This window comes from Balearica regulorum, chromosome 1 (assembly GCF_011004875.1).
Source record: "Balearica regulorum gibbericeps isolate bBalReg1 chromosome 1, bBalReg1.pri, whole genome shotgun sequence".
Lineage (NCBI taxonomy): Eukaryota > Metazoa > Chordata > Aves > Gruiformes > Gruidae > Balearica > Balearica regulorum.
Genome location: NC_046184.1, coordinates 216,550,262 through 216,573,550, shown reverse-complemented (window position 1 = coordinate 216,573,550; position 23,289 = coordinate 216,550,262). Strand labels below are relative to the sequence as shown.

General features: G+C 50.0%; 2 protein-coding genes and 2 non-coding genes across 7 annotated transcripts; 3 read left to right on the top strand and 1 right to left on the bottom strand.

Moving 5' to 3' along the window:
- Positions 1-5,658: 5,658 nt before the first annotated feature.
- RPS3 (ribosomal protein S3) lies at positions 5,659-11,801 on the top strand. The gene is made up of 7 exons (XM_075742614.1): positions 5,659-5,791; positions 6,610-6,740; positions 7,004-7,097; positions 8,328-8,422; positions 9,290-9,477; positions 10,743-10,939; positions 11,733-11,801. The coding sequence occupies exons 1-6, from the start codon at positions 5,762-5,764 to the stop codon at positions 10,934-10,936; spliced, it is 732 nt and encodes a 243-aa protein (XP_075598729.1). The 5' UTR covers positions 5,659-5,761; the 3' UTR covers positions 10,937-10,939; positions 11,733-11,801.
- LOC142600206 (small nucleolar RNA SNORD15) lies at positions 8,810-8,956 on the top strand. Its single transcript, XR_012833646.1, has one exon. It is a non-coding gene; the product is annotated as a small nucleolar RNA SNORD15 (small nucleolar RNA).
- On the top strand, positions 10,231-10,378 carry LOC142600205 (small nucleolar RNA SNORD15). Its single transcript, XR_012833645.1, has one exon. It is a non-coding gene; the product is annotated as a small nucleolar RNA SNORD15 (small nucleolar RNA).
- Positions 11,802-14,488: 2,687 nt separating the features above from the next.
- SERPINH1 (serpin family H member 1) lies at positions 14,489-21,283 on the bottom strand. Of its 4 annotated transcripts, none has more exons than XM_075742609.1 (6): positions 21,155-21,276; positions 20,034-20,074; positions 17,992-18,608; positions 17,697-17,795; positions 17,050-17,282; positions 14,489-16,867 (listed from the first exon to the last, which is right to left on the bottom strand). In XM_075742609.1, the coding sequence occupies exons 3-6, from the start codon at positions 18,572-18,574 to the stop codon at positions 16,565-16,567; spliced, it is 1,218 nt and encodes a 405-aa protein (XP_075598724.1). In that variant the 5' UTR covers positions 18,575-18,608; positions 20,034-20,074; positions 21,155-21,276; the 3' UTR covers positions 14,489-16,564. The 4 variants fall into 4 exon arrangements, with proteins under 4 accessions (XP_075598724.1, XP_075598725.1, XP_075598728.1 ...); XM_075742610.1 differs by having other exon boundaries at positions 17,992-18,605; positions 21,155-21,274; XM_075742613.1 differs by lacking the exon at positions 20,034-20,074 and having other exon boundaries at positions 21,155-21,283.
- Between the last annotated feature and the right edge of the window lie 2,006 nt (positions 21,284-23,289).

The following is a 23,289-nucleotide window of genomic DNA, read 5'->3' as shown; positions in this document are numbered from 1 at the left end:
GATGCTCTGAACAGGAGCCAGGTTCCCGGGGAGAAAACACGGGGATGCCGGCTTAATTGAGCCTGTTCAATGGCCTTTGGCTGCCATAAACCATGTCGCTGTCTGGGCAATGAAAGGAGCTGGGGGGGGGGGGGCAGGACAGCTCCTGATTCCCAAACCTGCTCCAAGCCGGCTTCCCCTGCAGCGTGGAAACCTGCTGCTAACCCCCGGCACCTGCAAGGGGCCCTTGGTAGGGGCGCAGGGGGGTCCCTGGTGCCACAAAATGCCACGTCGCGGGGTAACGTCCCTCCCATACATCCCCTGCTTTTCCTCCTGACCTCAGCTGTGAAAGGGAACCTGTTTTGCACGTACAAGAGGAGATCCAAGTGCTGCATGCCAGACTAGGGGCTGCAGTGGGGTTTTTAATCAATTGGGGGCAGACGGGAGGCCAAGAGTGCCCATCCCGTGCCTGGGAGCCAGGCAGAGGGTCAGGGCCAGAGCTGGAGCCAGTGGTTGCATCGTTGTGGCAGCCTACAGGGACTAACCCCAGGTCCTCAGCAGTGGAGCGAGGCCAGGGGACTGCCTGGTGCTCCCAGAGGACGAGGAGCCCCAAGGTCAACCAGAGGTGATTCTCTGGGGATGCAGCTGGGGACCTTTCACTGTCACAACCCCAAGGGTTTTTCCATCCATCCAGGGCTTTGGGGACAAAGCGAGCTCCTTTCCTCATGGTGAGGCGGCCCCTGCCCTCTTGTGACTGAATCCGTGAAACAGCAGCAGGGAAATGGGGGGCAGCAGGGCTGCTGTTCCCAAGGGCGGCCACCCCTTCCCCTGCTCCCTCTGGCTCTGGAAACGTGAGCGACAGCTCTTCCCGTTGTGAGGTTTATGGACAGTCCTGGGCCGGCTGCAGATCCAAGCCACCGACCGGCCTCACTGGGGCTGGAAGCTGCTTTGTGGACCAGATTTGAGCACTCTGGGGTGAGGGGTACAGGCACATCACAGCTTTTTCAGGATGTTGCCAGCCTCCATTTCAGCAGGGATGGAGTGAAGATGAATTCACCCCCATTTCGCTGCAAACAGCATCTTGGAGCATCACCACTTATCTCTGGGAGCCACGCTGGCTGGCTTGGGCTGCAGATGGGGATGGCTGGAGTTGAGGGAGGAATCCCACGTTGCTATTTGTGGAAGGGACTGAAATGTTCCCGGCTGTGAAGGCTGCAGCTCAGAGCTCGCTGGCTTAGCCGGGCCACATCTGGGGGGGAGAGGGGACATTCCCTTGCTGCCTAACGCCACCGAGGCCCCTGCTTTGTACCAGGGTGTAGCTTGACCCTGGCTCCGGTTGTCGATGCTGACCCTGAAATGCTGACACAACACATAGTTTCTCCTTAATAGGGCATGGAAAAGGCAATGCATGTCAGGGCCAGGCTTTTTGCTAATGTTGTGCCTTTCCTTGTCTTTATAGGATCCAGAAATACATTGGTTGAGCCCCTCCTGGGTAAACTCAGCCTAAAAAAAAAAATTATCTTGGGCAGATACTTCCTGCTCTGGAAGTATCGTGGTCCCAAGCTGTAAACCAGCAAACAGAGTGGCGTTTGTGCAGGTTAGGAGGGTCTTTTCTTAAAAATTGTTTGAGACTCTGGTTAATGGGATCTTGGGCTTGGATCCATGCACAGAGACATCCTTAGCTCCTGGTCACTTCTCCAAAGGTAGTGTCTGTCTGTCTGGTGTTACCGTGGGGTGAGGACCTCTAACACCCATGTCCCCTCAAGTTGGCATGGTGCTGGGACCATGGGTTCCTCAAGTGTCTTTTGCACAAGACATTCCAGCCTGGCCCCATCCCCCTGCCTCAATTTGCTGCCCTCTTTGGTGTTCACAGGCTGCCATGGAGCTGGGCTGGAGCAGGGAAATGAGCAGGGCTTTAAATAACCTCCTCCAAAATATATGTGTGTTTGTGTTGGATCGTTTCTGGGAGCTGGTTGACAGCCGGGCTCCAGAAACAGCGGGATGGGCCAAGCAGGGGGAGGGGAGGAAGGGGCAGGGGTGAGGGAGGAAAGAGGGGAGCTCCTCTAAGCCTCTTTGCTGCCAGGGAAAAATGTGATACTGCACCACGCTGGAAGAAAAAAGGAAAGCTTTCTTCGGAGCAGAGATCTCCTGCTCATCTCACGTCTCAGTGATGGGCTGGGGAAATGTCACATACACGCTCACTCTTGTTTGCGTTCAGTGCAGAAACGCTGTGTTGGTCAGTCCTATGGTCCAGCCAGATGGATTGGGGATGTTCGAGGTACACCCTGGCTTTAGTATCTACTCCTAAGGTGGCTACCCTGTCTCCTTTTCCTACCTGCTTTAAGTCCTGGGCATCCTCCTGAAGTCCCCTGCAGCTCTGCCACAGCTCCCTGCAGCCCAATGGCCCCAGGTCCTCCGGAGGATGAGGCTCAGTGGGTCCCTCTGAGGGGTCAGTTCAGAAAGCATGGTGAGGAGCAACCTGCGGGCTTAGATGGAGGGACAGAAATTAGGGCGCCTTACACCCAAGCCAAGGTGTTGCAGATACAGGCTTGGATGAAGCGTTGGTGGTGATTTATACAGTGCTAGGAAGGGGTGAGCACCTCTTCTGCCATCTGGATGTGAGCTGGCTTTGTCTGTCTCCAGGGATGCAGCTGGAGAAGAGCACCAGGAGCTCACAGAGTGCCTAAGAAGGTATTTCTGTCTATACTACGTGAACCCAGTCTGAGCCCTTGGCCCCCAATGCCCCCAAAATCCATCCATGGTCAACCCGGCTCCAGCCCGGCCAAAGCCTCAGTCCCTGGGGAAGAGATTGGGAGATCGATGGAGCCACGGCTCCTAATTTTGGCCAAGAGAAAGTCGCCGCTGAGAACAGCCCTGCTGGAGTCCACAGACAGTAACTGGGACTTGAGGAGCACGGAGATAAAAGGACAGAGGAGGATGGGGCCACTAGAGAGACCACTGAGTGTTTTGGCAGCCCAAGAGCGAAGGAAGAGTGGGAGCAGAGGACAGCGGGCACAACCGGAGCAGAAAAGGGGGATGGGGGTGTCCTGCTGTGTTCCTTCTCTCTGGAGAAATCATAGCTCTCTGCAGAGGGTGGGGAGAGAGGTCGAAGGGTGGAGGGTGAGGGACAGCCAAGCTTGGACAGGCCCAGAGAGACGGGAAGGAGTTGGCTGAGGGCAGGGCGTGATGGTTGGGCACACCAGGAGTGAAAGGTGTTTGTTGACAACAAAAGAGGACACAAGTCCCTCACCGGCAGCTGTCCTGGCAAAGTGGACCGTGGGCTGCTCCAGGCAGGCTCTGTCTCACCGACGTCTCTGTCATCCCTCAAATCCTGGACAAACGAATCCCTGGGGAAGATGGAGGAGAGACATGAAGCGTTCCCCACGCTGGAAACTGTCTCCACTGACATCTAGTGGCAAAACAGTCCTTTCCCTGGTAAAGAGGAGAGCTGGCTTCAGGGGCTGCTGCCTTCCTTCTGCTCCCCACGGGCAATGCTGGGGTGGGTGTCTGAAGGAGAGGTGTTTTACCAGTGCTGTACTGGTCATACTGGTATTCTCTGCATGCTTTGCCTGGCTATGTCTCAATGAGGCAGCAAAGCCAAAAAACACGGACCCCAAAACACCATCGCTGGTGCAGTGACAGTGTTAACAGGGCCCTGGAGGGTTTGGCCCAGGAGTCAGCACCGTGGATGACGGCTGGGCCATATCAGATCCCCTCACTCATGCTCCCAGGCGGCAAAGGTCCCACTCTACTCCCCGTCCTCCCTCTGAGGGTTGGTACCAGCTCCAAATCAGAGGTGTATTCTCCACCTCGCTGTTCCCAGAGGGATACTGGCTGCTGCCCGGCATGTTTATGAGAACCCGATTTTTACTCCTCAGCTTTGCATGACCTGAGCAGTCCAGCCCAAAAACGGAAGCAGTGTGGGAGGTGGCTGCCAGGCACACCCAGTCCCTCTTGGTGGGGACACGGGGGCCATCAACTGTCTAATTTTGAACCACCACTGGCCCGAACCTGCAATCCACTACTGTCAGCTACCTACAAACAAGAGAGCAGCCATGCTGGCTCAGAAGACATCTAGTCCAGAGTCTCCTTCCGTAGCCAAAAGCCCAAAGAAAACCGAAACTACGACAAACCTGTTTGCAGCAAACACCCAGCTCTCACTGCCTTTGTCTGCTGTTCGTGGGAGGACCACAAACAGTCAGACCCTGCCCATACTCTCGAAGCTTGTGTGGGTTGGTAGATCTTGGCCATATTTTATCTTTCGCAGGTTGAGCCCCAACCTGCACAGCTAGCATCACACAGAGGTGCTCCCAGACCTGTGAGCATCCCTGCTGCCCTGCTCTGACCCTCTCCCAGGTCTCTTTTCGGAGACAGGATCAGATGTACCCAGTGGGGCACACCATGGAATTATTTACAGAGCCATGAAACTATAGTCTCCCATTTCTTGTTTCTTTTTTTGATAAGTCTAACATTTAATTGAATTGCACAGACCCCTGCAGCATCCATGTAAGGAGTGGAGCTGTGCAATGCCTCTGCCTCCGCCCATGGCCGCTTAGTTTCTGTAAAACTTCTGACAAGGCTATCCAAAACAAGCCTTACAGAAAGCCAAGAAGCTTGTTTCAACCTTTTTTGCCCTTACCCTTGTATCATCTGGCTGCCTTCTGGGAGGTTTGCAAGGCAGGACTTCCCTTTGCTGACTCTTCCCAAACAGACCGTATTTACCCCCTAGTGTGGGTATTTTCATGTATCAATTCTACACATTATTATGATTTCTAATTGAAATGGTAGAACCAAATGCCCATAATCCCCTATAATCCCTGTACTGTTAAAAAAAATAAATAAATTGCCACTTTCCCCATCTTTAGCCACCGCAGAAGTTTCGAGTGAGAAATCCCTCCCTGCTGTTCCTAATTTAACCCAGTGCTCAGGCTGCAGAGGTGATGATGCCATTGTAGGAGGGAAAAAAAAAAAACAAAACCACAGAAGATCTGCCCTGGAGCCACAACTGTCCTGTTTACTGGATCATTTGTCTTGCAGCGAGGTATAGGGACCACAGCCCTGTTGCTCCACATGCCGCACACACAGAGTACAAAAGACCTGCGATGGCTTTAAGTTTACAGTTTGCTATCATCCACGTTTACAGTTAACTATAAATATTTAATAGCTATTGTTAAAATTTACACAAAGCAGTGAATTACTGGATAACAGTACAGCATCCTCTAGCAGCAAAGACTTCCAATGTTTCCCTGGAAATAACTGAATAGCTTGTGATTTTCACACCTTTTTCCTGATGGGTGTTTTCTTCATCTGTGACTGCCTAAAAAAAAAAAAAAAAAAGGGGGGGGGGTTAAACCGACAGAAGCAGCTTGTTAGGAGAGAGGCTCTGCTGCTCCCCTCACTTCCCAATGGCCTGGGGTGGCTGGTCACAGTGCCGTGAGGGGAGGGCCTTTTTACTACCAGAGGAGGCCTCCAGGTAGAAAATCGAGATGAATTATCATGCTGCTAACCCCTATGCCCATTTATACCGGTTTTATAGCCGGTTTAATGCCGGCTGTGGGCGTTCACAGCAGCCTGGCAGAGCGGAAAAAACCCCACTGACAGCGATAGGGTTAAGGCTCCCCAACATGGCGGCGCACCAGCTCACGGCGAAGACTACATTACCCATCGGCCCCTGCCCGCCAGAGCACGTGATCTGCCCGGCCCAATGGGGAGCGGCGGAAGGCAGATATAGCCCCGCCTCCAGGGCCCGCTCCCTCCTTTCCGCCGGGTGGCGCGGCTCAAGATGGCGGTGCAGATCTCCAAGAAGCGCAAGGTGAGGGCGGCGGCCCGGCTCGCTGCGGCCGTGGGGAGCTTCCATATCGGTGGGTTCGCGCCGGGGGTGGCCCCGGGCCTCGCCGGGGGGGGGCGGCGGCGAGGGGATGGAGGCGGATGCGGGAGGATGGCGGCGGATGCTGCTCGGCGGCCCGGCGGGTAACATGGCGGCGGCGGGAGGCCGGGGGTGAGGGAGAGCGCGGGGGGAGTCGTGAATTGACCCCACAGCCCTGCATGGGGCTTGCACAGGGCTCTGGGCTTGTGTGCGCAGGGGAGGAAGGCTGGGGTTGTGCTGAGGGACGCGGAGCAGTGCTGGAAGCTGATGAACTTGGTTGCTTTTTCATTTTTATTAGTGGAGAGAGTTTGGATTTAGTGACTCCCTGTTTCTGTAGGTCAGAGAGGCTGGGAGGGTGCAGGGCTCTGCCTGTCTTGGAGAGGGAGGGAGGTTTGGGGCCTGTGTACTGGTGGGGTGGAAGTGGGAACTTTAGCAGCAGGCTCCTGTGGGGTAAACGGATGTGACCCTTCTAATTGTTTTATGGAAATTAGTACCGAATTAAAGTACCACCGCAAGATACAGCAGCGACCTGTGCTTTCAGCCTTCAGCATGGAGTGTGGCTGTAGCGAGGCGTGGATCAGGCAGTGGTGTAGGCTCCTGCTAGAAGGGAATTGCCTTCAGACTGCCAGTCTGCAGGATGGTCCCAGGAATGAATTTCACCTGAACTCCGAATGTGAAAATCTTGTGTTCAGGCTGAGCATTTAGGCTGAGCACTTGAACAGGGTTTGACTCGATGCATTTGTTTTGGGTTTTTTTTTTTTTAGTTTGTCGCTGATGGTATCTTCAAAGCTGAACTGAATGAGTTTCTGACTCGTGAACTGGCTGAAGATGGGTACTCTGGAGTAGAAGTCCGGGTAACTCCAACCAGGACTGAGATTATCATACTTGCCACCAGGTAACTGAGATGCTGCTGTTGACTCACAGGTGCTGTACAAGGCTATAAGGGATGCTGCTGCAGGCTGAAGCTTAAAGTGGTAAATGTTATTACAAGAAGCTACTTGGGAAAGAGATCCTGAAGTAATCTTTAGTGATGCAGCAGTGTTACAACCCCTGAACTTAAGTTAGACGCTCAGTCTGGAAGCTCCTTGGGGTGGTTACCAGCTCAGACATGGTGACACTTTTCTCAGTTGTACTGTACTTTTTTTTTCTTTCTTCCAGAACTCAGAATGTCCTGGGCGAGAAGGGGCGACGCATCCGGGAGCTGACGGCCGTCGTGCAGAAGAGGTTTGGCTTCCCTGAGGGAAGCGTTGAGGTAAAACCGTCTTGCTTAAAACAGTAGTAAGTGGGCCGTGCAGTTAGGTTTCTGCACTGTCTGGATGGTGTCAGCTGAAAAGTGGTTTGACTAGAAGATAACTTGGGGTGTGTTTTACCTGTTTTCACAAAATACTCTTGCACTGAAATACAAAATGCTTTGCTGTTTGGTATTTTGAACACTGTCACTTCGGCTGGTTTTCTCTGATTTCCCAACAGGGAGGATGCAGATAAAGCTTTTTAAACTTATCTGTAAATATTTTATAGAGAGTGTTGCTGAACCCATATGGAGGTGAGAAGTAGTCTCGTGGCATAGTGTTTGGTATTTATATGTCACCATTACCCTCATTAAATTCATAATGCTTCTGTCCCTACAGAGAAACTGTTTTGGTGTGGAAGGATCTTTGCGATTTTTGAGTGGGTTACTGTAATGAATTAGACAGTAAAGTGACACAACAATAATTTCCTGCCTTTTTAATGTTTGAAATCTGATGCCCTTACTAGTACTTTCCTCTAAAACAAATCAGGTGAGGGGAGAAAATGTGTGGTCTGGGGTGGTGGCTCACATTTTTATTCCTGCTCGGCCAGTGTTGCTGGATCACGCTATACAGTGAAGATTGCTGATTATCTCCAGCAAATGCTTAAACATACTGAATGGCACAAACCCTCACGGAGTGCATTGTGATTTGTCAGCTCTAGGAATATTGTGTGCATGATTTTGAATGTCTGCCACTTCTGAAATATCAGGCTGTAATCTCTTGGAGATGTTAGATTAAATACACCTCACTCTCCCAGCTTTCAAAAATCAAACCTTTTCTTAGATTTGATTTTAAGACTTAAGCAGATTTACGTAACTTAACATGTTGTAAAAACTATATCTCAAAGTTCTTGGGATGTACGGATACCTCTCTTCAGTGTTACCTAATGTTGTGGGGCTGTTTGGAAGCAGCAACTCTTTGAGACTGCACCATAGATGTTTTAAGAGTCTCCTGACTTTTCAGTGGAGCGTTATCAGTGTGTCTCAGCTCTGCCAGGAGTGGGAGACAGGCACCAAAGGAGTTAAAGGAGTGTAGTGTCTGAGGATAAAGCTTCTGCATGTGTATGTGGAAGGACTAACTGAACTGGGTGTAGAGGATGGGGCATAGAGTAGCATCAAGCTCCTGTGGTCTATTAAATTAAAGCTATCTTGAAATACAGCCCTGTTTCTGAGTTTACTTCTTTTCCTTTGTAGCTCTATGCCGAAAAGGTGGCCACGAGAGGTCTGTGTGCAATTGCTCAGGCAGAGTCCCTGCGGTACAAGCTTCTGGGAGGTTTAGCAGTGCGTCGGTGAGTAGAGCAAGTGGAATATGCCGGCACGGTGAGGAAGTGTGGGATTCAAATACCATTTCAAAAAAACCTCCTTGCCAACTTATCTTTAGTTTGAAAATTTAACCTAGTAATGCTGTGCTTGGAGAGAGCAGCTCATATTTTTGATAATTCTACCATATAGAAGTTTTTTTACTTAGTACACAGTTTTGGTAGCAATTGCTAGATAATGTATTTTAGCCATAAAAGTTGAAGTCTTAGAGTACATCACATCACAAGCAGTCTGACTGGTATGCACAAAGCTTGCATTTATTTCTTTGTGACTAAATGAGTGGAGGAGTGAAACACAATTTCAAGCCTTCTGGCTGAGTTGTAGTTCAGGTGACAGTGGCCTCACTTCTCAGATCCCTTCGGTGATGATAAGATGACGAGTCAGAAGCGGGTGGTTCTTGTTGCAGTACGTCTGCAGTGTCATGTTCTGTGATGCTGTGGATGGTTCTTCAGCAGGAGCATCCTGTCATCATTGAATGATTTAGAGGCATTTGTCTGAGAAGGGATGGGGACCTGCACTCCTGAGGTGTGTGGGTTGGCCACCTTCAGCTGCTTTTGTGTCACAAAGAATGTTTGCTTGTTGCTGTTGGCACAATCTTCCAAAGACCGTAAGTCACTAGAGTTTTGTTAGGCTAGGCTTGACAGTACTAAAATGTTACGAAGGTTTTTACTACTTTGTGTAGCATTGGCAGAGCTTTGGTTGCATGATTCTGCATTCAGAAGGATTTTTACAAAGGTTTGAAGTGTGATTGTGCTTGAAATTGGTGTAAAATGCCACCACAATGCCCCGTGGATTTGCAGAGTGGGGGTAATGCTGTGGCTGGTCTCTCCCTGCAGAGCCTGCTATGGTGTCCTCCGCTTCATCATGGAGAGCGGGGCCAAGGGTTGTGAGGTGGTTGTGTCCGGCAAACTCAGAGGTCAGCGTGCCAAATCCATGAAGTTTGTGGATGGCTTGATGATCCACAGTGGAGACCCGGTGAATTACTACGTCGACACAGCCGTGCGTCACGTCCTTCTCCGGCAGGGTGAGTGGCTGGGATGCAGATCCCTTTGCAGCTCTGTTGGTTCCTTCTATAAGTACTTCAGAGACAGATGATCTCAGTGCCTGGTGTCCTGTGCCTGCAGGTTGGAGCTTTCCCTCTGTTCACCTGTGGGGTGGTAACTCACATGATTTTGATGCACTGCTGATCTTGCAGAGTGGTTCAATTGTGCTACCACTGGTACCACTCTCAAAATCTGTTGTTTTCTTGGGCTTTTGCAACTAAGAGTTCTGAAGTAAACTTTGTGTGCATTTGTGTTATGTACATGGGAAATGGAGAATGGGCCTTCAGCAGACAACAGAATTTTGTGTAGTCATCCCAGGTCATCCACGTTTCTAGTGGTGGGGAGATTGTATGTTTCCAGTTGAGAATGTGGCTTTAGATTTTCCAGTTACTCTCACTTGTGTCCTGAGGTTGGTAGCAAAAGAACTTATAAATGAAACATAAATTGGCTGAATTTAAGAGCTATTGGCAGTTTGGATTCTGGCTCTCTTGGCTCCTAGGGACAGGCAGAACGCGGGTACTACAAGACCCATGAAAAATCAAGTGTCAGACAGTTTTCCCTCATTGCTGTGCTCTGTCAGGTCTTCCCAGCTAAACCAGCCAAGCCTGCTTACACTTGTCCTTCCCCCTGGTAAAACACAGGTGACTTCTGTGTCTTAACCGGCTTCGGGTTACTTAATCACAGAACACCTCGTGTAGGGATCCTAGCATAGACAAAAGTATTCTCCACCTTCCCTTCAGTGATGATACGATGACGAGTCAGAAGGGATGTCCTTGTGTCATTGCAGCCCGTTCAGTGCCATGTTCTGTGGTGCTGTGCTCAGGCTGCCTTGGGCAGGATGTCCTATTCATTGGATGATTTAGAGGCATTTGTCTGAGAAGGGATGCAGAAAACCAGTGCAATTTCCTTGGAAAGTGAGCTGAGTTATCCCGGAATAAAACCACACCACAGGGTTTGAAAACCACATCATGGCTTAAGGATATAGCACGTTTTCATCATAGTCCCAGGCTGCAGTTAGCAAGGGCAGTGAATTGGATAAAGGTAAACACACTGATGTAAATTGACAATAACTAGATTTTTAGGCTATAGCACGTTTGTGTTAATCAGCTTGCATCTTCAGGGTTGTCAGGAGATATTTTTGGTACAGATAGCGTATTTTGTAACCTTGGGGCTTGTCACTACTGAATGTGTGTTTGATATTTTGTGTTGAATGAACATGTCTGTGTTGTCCTGTCATTCTTTGCAGGAGTACTGGGCATCAAAGTAAAGATTATGCTGCCCTGGGATCCAAGTGGAAAGATTGGCCCCAAAAAGCCTCTGCCAGACCATGTCAGCATTGTGGAACCCAAAGAAGAGATCTTGCCCACCACCCCCATTTCAGAGCAGAAAGGTGGCAAACCAGAACAGCCAGCCATGCCTCAGCCGGTTCCCACAGCCTGAGGGGTAAGCGCCTGCGAGCGGTGGGAGGTAGCTTTGGGGAGGGTCCGTGCAGAAAAGGTGTCATGTCACCAAAAAAAGCTGTCAGGTAGCTGGGGTACCGGGAAGAAAAGCTGCTGCGTTGTACCAGGTGGAGTGATCAGCTGGGTTAGGTTTAGAGATTGCCCTGGATGAAGGAGGCATGGTTTAAGGCAAGCTGCAAACCAGCTAAGCGCACCCTTCAGTGAGGATGAGATGACGAGTCTGAAAGGAAATGTCCTTGTCCAAGTGCCCTGTTTCTTGTTGTGTTCTACAGCGTGGATTTGGGGACCTTGGGTCACAATTTGAGTGACTTGGAGACATAGGTCTGAGAAGGGTTCAGTGCCTTGGATGTTGTCTTGTCGTACCACCTGCTACCAGTGTGCAGTTGACAGCACAGGGTATATATTCCTCACATACCTCCCCTCATGGGATCCAGTTTGGGATAGACTTAGAAGCCAATAATGTTGAGCACAGTGTGTGTAGGCTAGTTTTGTAAGTAAATAATCAAGGTTTGAAATCCTGTCTCCCTGAATGGGTAACTTCTGAGGCAGAAATTGATAGCTTGAAATTGTCTGAGACCTGCTCTGGGTTGTTCCCAGTGAAAATGTGTAACTCGCTACGGGGAGAAGGGGGATCATTGGCTAAAATGCAAGAAGTGGGACATGCCGTTGAATTTGAAAACTTGGAGCCTGATGTTTGTTCAGTGTTTTGGGTAGGAGAATGGTTATGGGGAAATGGTTTGCCACCATCTCACTCAGTATTTTGTTCTTCATTATAGGGTTTGTAACATCTGCAACCAGAAGCTTGACTGTCCTGAAAACATCTCTTAATAAAATCACAAAAGACAGTGTTTGTGGAGGTGCATTTTTTTTTTTCCAAGTTGTATTCCAGGAAAGCCTTGCTCCCACCTTTGGTGTGGAAGGAATTCTATTGCATTTCTTCCAGCTTGCGTTATCCTTTTGGAGTGAACTTACCAGATCCCAATCTAAACAAAGTGCGGACAAAATGCTGATCTCTAGGTAGAGCTGGAGCAGCAATCCAGTCTTTAGGGGGTCGTGAACTGGAGTCGTACTGGTAACTCTTCACATACATAGCAGTCCCTTTCTCTGAGGTTTCCAGAAGGGGGAGGGTTTTTTTAGCAATGTCCAAAGCAGTTTCAGTAGTTTATACCTTTGTGGCTTCATCTGAAATATTACTATATTCTACTAAGTGCTTTTTTCACCTCTGTGCATCCATTTCCCTTGTCATTGAAAAGACTTTCACTGTGTGACTTTCAGGGCTATAGACCATATAGGAACATTATAGCTCCTGTTAGGGTCAGGTGACCTTAGTGGAGATGATATGGGGTGAGACAAACTTCTGGTATTTACACATTAGAGGGGGAAAAAAGTGTATGCTCTGGATTTCAAACCTTCCGTCCTAAGCTTTGAGATGGAAATATATTTAAGCGATTGGGGGAAAAACTTACCTTCCTTTGAGGCTTCAGTAGACAGTCTGTTAATTTGTCACTGTATTAATAACTGGCTTTGAGCTGTATGATAACATATGTAGATCCTGAAGTTGATAATAGATGACAAGGCTACTTATGCTATTGAAACGCGTAGTGTGTAGGCAAGGATGTGTTTCCACTTCTGTTGCTGTATGAATTACTTTTCATGCTGTTCTTGTCTTCTGCAGTCAAGCTGAAGCACTGAAGCAGTGAGATTGAGCAGTTAAGTTTCAGGCAGAGATTCTAGTTCTGTCAGCTCCTTTCCCAGTATGTTTTTCAAAGTCTGGTGCAGTAGTGAGAGAGATCTCAGAACATGTTGTGTGCAGGATCAAGGCTTTGTTCAGATTTCTTGAAATTCAGAACCTGTTTGTTGTATTAACAAAAATTGTACAAATTTGCAAGATTTGCTGCTTAGGAATAACTTTGACATCCAGATTTCCATTTTCAGGAGGTTTCTCTGCAGGAACTAGGCAGACAACATATGAACTGGAATTTCAAACTGGCGGTGTCAGGAACTGGTCTATCTGGCAGCGTCTGTGGATGTGTGAGCCTCAGCTTTCCTGTTACCAGCTTCTCTGGCAGGCAACCCAGCCTGGCAGGGTGCTGGCTGGGAAGCTGGTCAAGTCTGTCAGAAACACATGTGCCTTCTCAGGGTGTCAGAGAATGAGTCTGCTTTCAGGTTTCTGTGCACATCTTTCAGTGGAAAGCTTTAAAAAAAAAAAGTTATTACATGTTAAGTGTTACAGTTAGTAATGCCAACAATATTTTTTTAAAAATGAATTTGAAAAAAAATCTGAAAGAAAAAAGTGACAGATAAGCTTTGTCACTTTATAGGAGTAGGAAATGTGTGCAAGCTGGAAGGCCTGAAGTGCGACACATAATGCAAGGCTTTGTTGTGCAAGAGATTGAGATGTACAAGTAGTGTGTTAGAGTGGTATTGCTGTGCCTCTCTTCTTGCTAGAGCCATCGTGTTTGAGAAGTTGAGGACAACATCAAGAATTATCCTATAATGGTCAAGGTTCGCGTGTGTGAACCGAATACCTTTCTAGCATGCATGGTTGGAGCACGCCACCACCACGAACTGTTTGAAGAAGCTGTCAAAGGAGTAGGGGGCTTGTTCAGTTCCCTGTGTCTTGAGGGTGCCATTTTCCCTAGGATGAAAAACCTGAGTATTTAAAGCTGTTTGCAAGATGAGCTGGGGGTAGGATGAACTCGGGAGCACTGGAAAGGTTTTAACTTAGTTGCAATATTGGTATTCCAGGTTGATGGCGTTGCTGGGGTGCTATGGCTAGTGCTGGAGATGGTGCTTCTAGTTTGGTGCAGTGAAAGGCTGTGATCTGGCAAGCACCTGGTGCTTTTTCAGTCTGTGAGGAGCTCCACGTGGATGTCCGTGCCTGCCTGACCCAGACACGTGCTATTTTGGTGTAGGGAAAAGGGGAGATGTCTGTGGTGTTGGTTTTGCTCATGACTGAGTGGCAGATGGCTGCATGCATGAACGGAGACAGCAGGTTAATCCCTTTCCAGCAGTGGAAGAACATGGGCCAGCAGAATCTGATGCTGCTGGATCTTCCAGCTGTGCAAGGTGTATTTAGCTCTGTGGCCACAGCAATGGTACAGGTTCTTGCAGTTCTTTTTCCTCTGTTTCCCTCCACTGGAGCCCAGGTAGAGCAGCTTTGGGTTGTAGGGTCAGGAAAGCTGGTCCCTCTGGCTAACAGTTCACTTTTTATTCCTATGCTGCCCTATTTTAACAGCTGTTTGCTGCTCTGTTAAATGGCAGGGCAGGGCAGTAGGTCCCTTACCTGTGAAGCATTAAAGATACTTGCAGTTTCAGGAGAAAAAAATTAAAACTGAAAAGCCAACCTGCTAATAGTGTTCCTTTCCAGTGACGGATGTGCCATGGGAATTCATCTGTTGTGTATTAAGTGTAATTTTTGTCCATAATTATGTTAAGGTGTATTATAGATGGCAAGGAATGTCTCTGAAGCTCTTCTATAAGAGTAATTTGTCTCCACCCAAACCCTGTGAGTGACTGTGGCCGCCAGAGGTTCATTGAAAAAGTTTTATTGCAAAATTATACAACTGTCATTGTGTGGTACAAGAACAGACAATAAAAGCCATCAGACGCCTGCATCCACATGATGCAAATTATTCACAATATCCCACAGTGTGTTCTTGCCTTGCCCACCCCTCACCCACCCCCCCCCCCATCCTCCACAACATGCTACAGCGTGTGGGTTTCAGTGCGCTGATTCACCGGGTAGTATATAGCATACACGCTGGGCTTTAGGCTTCCTATGCATCCCGGTACATCCTTGTGGATTGCCTCCTACCTCCCAATGCAGGGAAAAGCACCTGGGAATGTGATCTGGGAAGAGGCTTAAGGACAGGAATCTCCCATTTCTGGCTGGCTTGGATAGGAATTAGGGCAGACAAGCTTTTCTGCAATTGTGTAACCTTGCAAACCTGGAGAAGGCATGGTTGGGTCAAACTTGGTGGTGCAAGCTGCTGTATTTTTGCCTGTAGGAAGCTCCTCCTAAGAGACTTTGTAGTTGTAAATAAATAAGCAGAAATAGTCCTGTGTATGGTCAGACAAAATGCAGTATTGGGCATCTCTGTAGCAACCGGACAGCAAGCACATTGGCAGGGAAATAGAAAAGCAATGCCGTTCACTGTCCTTGCTGGTTTCAAAGAACTGGCACTTAGACTGTGATGCACGGATTTCTCTCATTTTAATACTTTGCGATGTGTCTCAGTGCGTAGCAAAGCTTACCCGACGTGCTTCAATGGTTATGGGATCCTATCAGTTACTTCTTTAGTATTAACCTGATATGCCTTGAAGAGAAGATAGGAATAGCCTCCAAGTCTAGGCTGGAGCAGGCTGTGAAACTTGCTAATTATCAGACATAAATACGAGTATAATTATAAATACATTTGTCTTTCAGTGTGCCCTTATCCAGGTCAGCCAACAGGGAGCTAAAGTATCACAGAGGAGAGGAGCTTCAGAAAAGGGTCATTAGGAAGCTGGGTAATGGCAGCTCTAAAGCTTTAAACAAGAAAGTGGAACTGAACCTGATCCTTTCCCTGCGAGAAGCCAGCGGGAATCCCTTGACCTGCTACAGGACCAGCCCTGGTCTTAACTGGGAGAACCTTCACACTGGTAACTCTCTCTCCCAGCCCTATGTGCTGATGCAGAACCACCAAGAGAAGGGGAGTTCCTCCATTTGCCTGGTACAGGATGTTTAATTGCAGATGTTGGCCCAAGAGCACCCTTCGTTATCCCCAGAGGGGAGGAGCAGAGCCATTTCTGTCGGGCAAGAGTGTTGAAGGGACCTCAGGTTTCTTTCTAGAAGCCCATCTGCTCTTTGGCCACTTACTTCTCTGTGAAGTGTTGAGTAAAGCTGCATTTGACTTTGCAGTGAGAGTTCTAGCTAAGGAGCCGATAACCTGCTGTGGTTGAAACATCTAAGAGTCATGCAGAGCAGGGTTAGGCAGGACAGAAGGGCACAACTCCATACAATCTCCATTCTTGCATGCAGTCATGGTCCTGCTCTGCTCCCAGGGCCACAGAGGGGGCTGGACCCCAGAATTGGCCCTTTCTGCTCTGTTACGCACCACTGAAGATAGAAGCAAGGAACAATTGCAAAGCAACTAGAGCGGCTCTGGTGTGGTGCCGCGTAGCATCAAAGGGGGAGAAAAGCAAGTGGCAGAGCTGAACGTGCAGAAGAATTTGAGATGGAAGGGTGGAGGGCTTGTGCCTTTGCAGGGCTGATGGTAGCAGCAAGGTACTTAGCAGGAGGCTTAAGCCTAGTGCAGGGAGGAGCCAGGCATCAGCCCAAACATCTCAGCTGAGGATGCCAGTAGCTGAGACAATCCATGCCAGTTCCCTTCCGCTCCTGGTGACCCTCTTGTGCCAGGCTCCCCTGCTCCTCTCTGGAGGTGGGTTTGTGCAATAAGTATTTTGGGGTGAGGTAAAGTGTATGCTGGTTTCTCATCACAATGCACCCTGGTCTGAATAGCACCCATAGTTCGAGAAGGATACAAAATAGTGTTTCCCCTTTTTTGAAATCCCCCCACTAAAAAACACACAAACCAAAGCTCTGGGGAAAAAAACAACAAACTAACTACAACTCATCACGCATCTTGTCGCCTTTGGGCCTCACGAGCCTGCCGATGAAGAGAATGGAGTTGGTTTTATTGTCCTTGATCATGAAGATGAAGGGGTGGTCAGCATAGAAGAGTTTGGGGTTCCTCATCTCCTCTCGGCCGTAGATGTCAGCATCGTAGGGGTTCCCTTCCGTGTCCCATTCAAGAGCAGCAGCATGGAAGACGTTGGACAGATAAAGGTCTTTCTTGCCAGAGATCTTTGACAAGTCAGCCTTGGTTTTGTCAATGGCTTCGGTCAGGCCCAGATCAGCCAAGTGTTTCTAGGAGGAGAAAAGAGGTCAGCAACCCTCCCAGAGAGGACACGGTGCAATCCTTTCCAACCATGATTAGGCTAGCCACTGGAAAAAGGATGACAGGCACAGGTAACCCATCATCCCACTATCTTCTCTCCCACCCCAAAGAACTGTAAGGCCTAACTGTTTTCTTTAAGGACCTCCTTTACCTGAAGATCATGGCTGACTTCCAGGACAACTTTAGGCAGTGAGATGGCCACTGATCTCTTCTTCATCTTGCCAGCCCAGGCCTTTAGCTGCTCCTTGTTCAGCAGTTTCTCAACCCTCTCCAGAGGCTCCACGTGGTTTGGCATGATAAAGATCATGCTGGAGAGCTTGTGAGCAAGTGGCATCTCTACCACCTGGAGCTTCTCTGTCTCATCATCATAGTAATTGTAGAGACCTTGAAATCAGAAGCAGGAAACAGTGAGATGTGGAGCAGAGGCAAAGCTATCCACAACCTTGTTGTGAATTCACCCTGGACTTTCCCTGACCAGCAAGGAAGGCGAGTCTGAACACTGTTTTGGGAACCGGCCCAGTGTTACTGGAGTTGGCAACAACTCCCAACTGTGGCTCTTGTTTGCTTGATGAGCTTGGATTTATTCCTAACAGCCAAGCACCCAATAGTAAACATGGATTCTCTCTGCTCACAGAGAGACTGAATCAGCAGAACAAGCACACCCTGCTTTGTTCTCTCTCACTCATTGACCATGAGGCAAAACAATCTTGGAAGCAGTTGGTGGAAAGCTGGGTGACGGAGCAGCAGCAAGCGTAACTCCAGTTGGTCTTGACACAGGGCAGGAGGTTTGCAACTTACCTGTGCGATGCATCATTGGAACTCCCACAGTGTAGGAACGGGTCACCATGAAGCCACGGTTGTCCACCATCTTATGATGGAACTTCTCATCCCAGTGAGCTACAGGAGAGAGAAATTCAGCTTGTAAGAAAAGGGAATGGGGGGTGATTTCATGCACGGTTCCTAACTACTAGCTCTGAAAAAGAGCATGCCTCCAGTGGACCTAGGATTTGTTCACCTTCCCATTCAGGCTGCTATGTATTGGCTCAGGCTAGGTTTGGGTTCACTCGTAGCAAGAACTGAAGGTAGAACTTACGCTTGAAGAACATGGCATTGACAATGAGGGCTCCGTCAGTTTTCTCAACGTCTTTCGTGACCTCTGGGAGTTTCCCATCCGTGGTCTGGGCTGCCCACTCGTTAATGGATTTCAGGGCGCTCCTCTTGTCTCGGAAGTTGATCTTGGAGTGCTCGTAGTTGTAGTGTTTCTTGCTGTTCTTCACAAAGTCATCGGCGAAGTTGATGGAGGCAGGGCCATACAAGCGGTTACCGATCTTCCAGGTGACGTTGCGGGCTGTGCTGTTGCTGACCTCATTCAGGAGCTCGGACAACCCGCTGTGCACATAGTCGTCGTTCAGTTTGTCTGCGCTGAGCACTGCCTTGGCTTGGGAGGCAGTTGTGGCTTTGCCCCCGAGGGACACGAGGCCGAGGGATGAGGCCACAACCACGGGGGACAGCAGGATGTTCTCCATGTTCTTGTCTTTTGCCATGGCATGGTAGAGGTTGAAGGCCAGCGTTGCGCTACGGTCGGCCAGCGTTGTTGCCTTGTCGCTCAGCTTCCTGTCCTCCGAGGGCACGGCTGCAGCGAGGCCGCAGAGAGCAAGCACCGGAATAATCCACATGGCTTTGGCAGCACCCAACACCTCTGAGGACCTGCTGGGCAAGAAGAGCTCACTGTTAGTGTCATTCAAGCCCTTCCTAGAGCATTCAGAGGCCCCAGGGGCTCTTCCAGTGAAACCCACTTCTAAGCTCCAGTGATAGCCAGAGCATCTGCATCAACGCTTCACTTGGGGTACAACGATCCCAGGTGGGCTCTTCCCCTGAGCATCAATTAATCTTCGAGTCCAGGCTGCACTCTGGCATGCAGAGCCTGTGCATTTTGAATGAAAGCTTCCTTTTTAAGCTATTTTACTATAATACTACATGTTCATGTACAGTAAGTGATTTAAGCAGAGGCCAGGGAATGGAAGATGGACAGATTATTTCTGTCCCCAGAGCAGGAGCAGATCAAACCTCTGCCCTGGTCAGGAAAAGCTAAAAGCGGGATGTTTCTGCTGCCCAAGGGTCACAAGGTGCCCAGGGCCTACGGCTGTCAGCATACGGCAGGGATCGTCCTCGCTGGGGACCCCAGCGCGGTACCCAGATGCTCAGCTTTCTAGACACTAGATGGAGCACATGAGCTTCAGCTAAGTCAGAGGGGCCCCTTGAGAAGATCCAATGCTGTCTAGTCAGCTCTGTCCGACTCAGTTTTGCCTGTGCAGCCCTGCCAGGGAGGTACCGGGACAGAGGACGGTGGTGGGTCCCTCCTTTTCCCCAGCAGAGCCCCTTCCCAATACGTTCACGGATTAGGTAGACGCAGCTCATCGCAACACAGGTGCACCCATCCCCAGCGAGGACTCTGAGCTCGTAGCTTTGATAAATCCACAGACTGACCAGTCCTAAATGCCGTGCGTGTAAGCTCTTTGGAACTCACCCCACCTGCCTCCAAGGCTACAACCTGTCCCCAGACCTTCCCTCCCTCCTGCCTTCACGCTGCTCGCAGCAAACCTTCCTGCTGCCACATCCTCAGGGCTTAAATTCCACCTTCGCGCCCAAAGCGAGCTTTTCCTGGACAGGCTGCGTCATGCCCGAAGGCTACAATGGGGTTGCGTTCCTCGGTCCTCTCCTCCCACCCTGCTCCTGGCCAGCCTCAGCGGCTGCTCCTTGCATGCGGAGACAAGAGAAGGCTGCAGCGGGGCAGCGTCAGGGTTAAAGCAAACAGAGCAGGAAGCGAAGGGCCCGCTGGGATTACATATGGAAGGAAACACGCACATAGCCCAAGCAAAGAGAGTGCGCAGTTGCACCAGGGATCCTTTGCCAGAGTGGGAATTGCGTAGCCTAGGGGAGAGAGGGAGTTTGTATCCTAAAATCCTTTTGGGAGCAAGCATTCCGTTGAAGGGAAGAGCCATCCCGGCTACGTAAGAGCAACAGGCTCCAAACTGCCCTTGATGCACTTTTAAGGTGCAGACAGCATCGGGCGTGGCAAGCATTTAAAATCTGAGGGTTTTTCTTTTATTTCTTCCCTTTTATTTCTAAAGATACCTTGAAACTCTTTCATAGTGAGGTCGTTTGCCTTTTTCATTCTGAAAGAAAACAGATACACGGAGTAATTCTCTTGCGAGCAACGGGCAGCCCACGCCGCTTACATCCTCAGCTTAAAAAATGGTTCATTACTGCAGAGACAGGCGAGAAATTTGGCCGAGCGCGCTGGGCTGCGACAAGTGACGCTTCCCATGGCGGCGAGAGAGAAATTTTGCCCATCCTTGGATTATGGCTGAGATTACTGGTGAATTCATAAGCCAGGGTGAAAATAAAGGTAATTTAGGGGAACGTGCAGCTGATAAAAGCATCACTTGTGTTTGTACGACCCGGCCCTGCAAGGGGACGCCCTGTGCCAACGTGGCATCCTGCAGACCTCCTTGGGGCTGTCAGGGACCCGCTCTCCTGCCAGGATTTGGAGGTACCATCGCCCACGACAGCCAGCCGGATGCACGCACCCCCACCAGAAGCGCGTACCCCTTCGAGGACTCTTTCTCCCACGGCCGAGACAAAGCCGCAGGACGGAGGCATGCGAGCAGAAGTTCGTTTCATGTCAGCAGAGGGACGTGACACGTTGTTAGGGCAGGCAGAAGGACAGGGTTAGTCGGTCGTGTCGCGGGGAAGCTGCGGTGGGAGCTCCTATCCTGCGCTGGGCTGGTGCCCAGGGTCCCGGAGGCTCCCAGGCAGGGCAGGAGCAGGGGCTGGAGGTTTTCTCCACCCAGGGCTGCTCTGGGACCACTTGGACCAAGTTGGTGCTTCCCTTATCCCCCTCTCTTCTTTCTTCACCCCCTGAAAGTTTCTCCTGGGTGCAAAACGAGGGTGCGACCATCTCCAGCAAACTGGAGGCGGCGGTGGGGATCTTTTTCTGCCTTTTCTCCAAAAAACAGAGCCAGCTTATGGGCCAGTCTGTACCCTACACATATTCCCCAACCCACCTCAATGCAACTTACCCCCCATGCGACCCCCCCCCCCCCCTCCATTCCCACCTCCCTGCCCTATGGGGTCAGCCTGGAGCATGCGGGACCCCAAAATAACACCCAGCCTGTTGCAATCTCAGCCTGGCAGCGGTCCTGCAAACCTGGGTTACCCCAGATCCCCCCCCTCCGGCCCCCCCTCTTTTTTACCTGGGGTGGTGCGGAGCTGGGGTGCTCCTTTGCTCGGCTCCCCTGTGCACCTCGCGGTCCCGCGGAGGGGGTATATAAGGGGCCGGGGAGAAACTTCTGGAAAGTTGGGAAAAAACCTCTCAAAAACGCCTGGGGAGGGAGAGGAAGGGGAGGATCCGATAAAGCTCTCCCGGCCTCCCGCCAATGGCAGGGAGAGCCCGGCCCTGCTGCTGCTGCTGCAAGGGGAGGGGGGGGGGGGTCCGGCGGGGCTGGGGGGGGATGCGTGGTCCCTCCTTCTGCCGGCACCGCTCCGCTGCCTGCCCCCGGCCAGGCCTTCCAGCAGGGCTCTGGGAGCCTCTCCCAAACCAAAACCGTGCTTTTTTGGGTTTTTTTTGGGTTTTTTTTGTTTTTTTTTTTACGGGGTTCTGGCTCATCTTATTCCTCCCCCTGCCCCTCCTGGCACCTCTCAAAGCTGGTGGTTTATTTATTTTTTTCCTCAGGTGTCATCCTCCATGAAGTCAGGGGTGTTGCAAAGGGCTTCGGCCACAGACAGCGAATATTTAACAACTGCACCTGGTTCAAGCCACATCTTGCCATCTGAAATGCCCCCCCCCTGTTCGGTGATACCCAAGAGGACCTGCATTTCCTCTGCAGGAACCTGATGGCCAAGTTACAGGCAGCTGGAGAACTTCCTCCTGTTGCCGTATCCTGCAGACACTGCTTTTCCATCCATCTCCCCACCTGCACTACCACCCACCTCTCCTTTTCCCCAGCAGCCGAGCTGATGGAGCGGTGAACCTCTCACCCATCGCATCTTCCATGCTTCCAACATCTCCCCCCCTGCACCGTAGGCGCGAGAGCGGCAGGTCGGTTGGCGTCTGTTCTTCATCGTAGCGTAACGCCGTGGCAAAATCCTCATGTCTGGCAAACTTAACGCAGTTTAGAGAGGCCGTTACGGCAGCAAATATTCGCAGCCGCAGAGTAATGTTGAAGGAGTTAAATGCTCACGCCGCCCAGGGCCAGGCTGCCTGGCCGAGAGCGCTTGCAGCAAAGTATGTGCCATAGAGAAGTTTCTGCGCTGAGTCACAAGTATTGAATGCTGCTCCGTTTCAACCGTCAAATCTTAAGCGGGCATGGGATCATTTTTTTTAATGGCAATCCGGGATATAGTGATATTCTAGGTACCAGCCAGTAATTAAGCACCATCCTCGTTGCTGGTTACCACATTAGCAGAAGGATGCTGCATCATTGTGTTGTTTAACTGATGGCTATGTCTTCCCTTGCTTCTAATCACCATGTCATTTCATTTTTTTTTCCCCCTCCTGGTTTTGGCTCTGCAAGTTTCTCCACTTCCCTCGGAAGACAGAGGTCCCAGCAGGTTGCTACGTCTTGTTGCTATAGTAGAAAACAGCATCTGATTTTTGTCTTCTGGCTTTGAATATTCTGCCCTCAGACCTGGGTTGTTGTCTTGCAAGGACCTTGCATTGCAATCATCTCATCTTTTGACTGTCTGTTCCCCTGCGCAACGTAAGTCCACCGATTCTAGAAGATGGCATCAAAAAGTGACATTTTTCTTCTGTCTAAACCACTCAGATGATGCCATGTGAGCAGATACTCCGCACCTCAAATGAGGGGAGGCCTTTGAGCCCTCCCTGTCCAAAATTTTCCACCAGCTGCTATAAACCAGCTCCCCAGAACTCTTAACAGCAAACCAAAATGTGTGTCTCTACTGTGATTTCGCTCACAGCACAGTTTGCAGCAACAAGACCTCGATAACAGTGGTAGCAGATAACGGGAGGTTTGTTCTGCTCACCGGGTGTTTGCTTCTGGCCGTGAGAAAGCTCGTCCCGTTCATCCATTCCCAATAACCTTGATTATGGCTGAATTAATCCACGTGATATCATTTGCACAAAAGCTGTTACAAGGGAAAAAAATGCCAAGGGGGTCTCACTCACCGAGCGACCTTTTGGGTGCCAAGTCATTTCAGATACCTGAAGAAGCTTTGTGTGATTTCTTTTTTTTTTTTTTTTTCTTTCTTCTTTTTCAGAAAAGAAAGAAATACCTGAACAAAACGCGTTTCCAGCTGACATCTTCCCCGGGCATTCTGCATTCAAGCAGGTACCTTACGTACGTAGGTATCTCTAATGATAACGTGC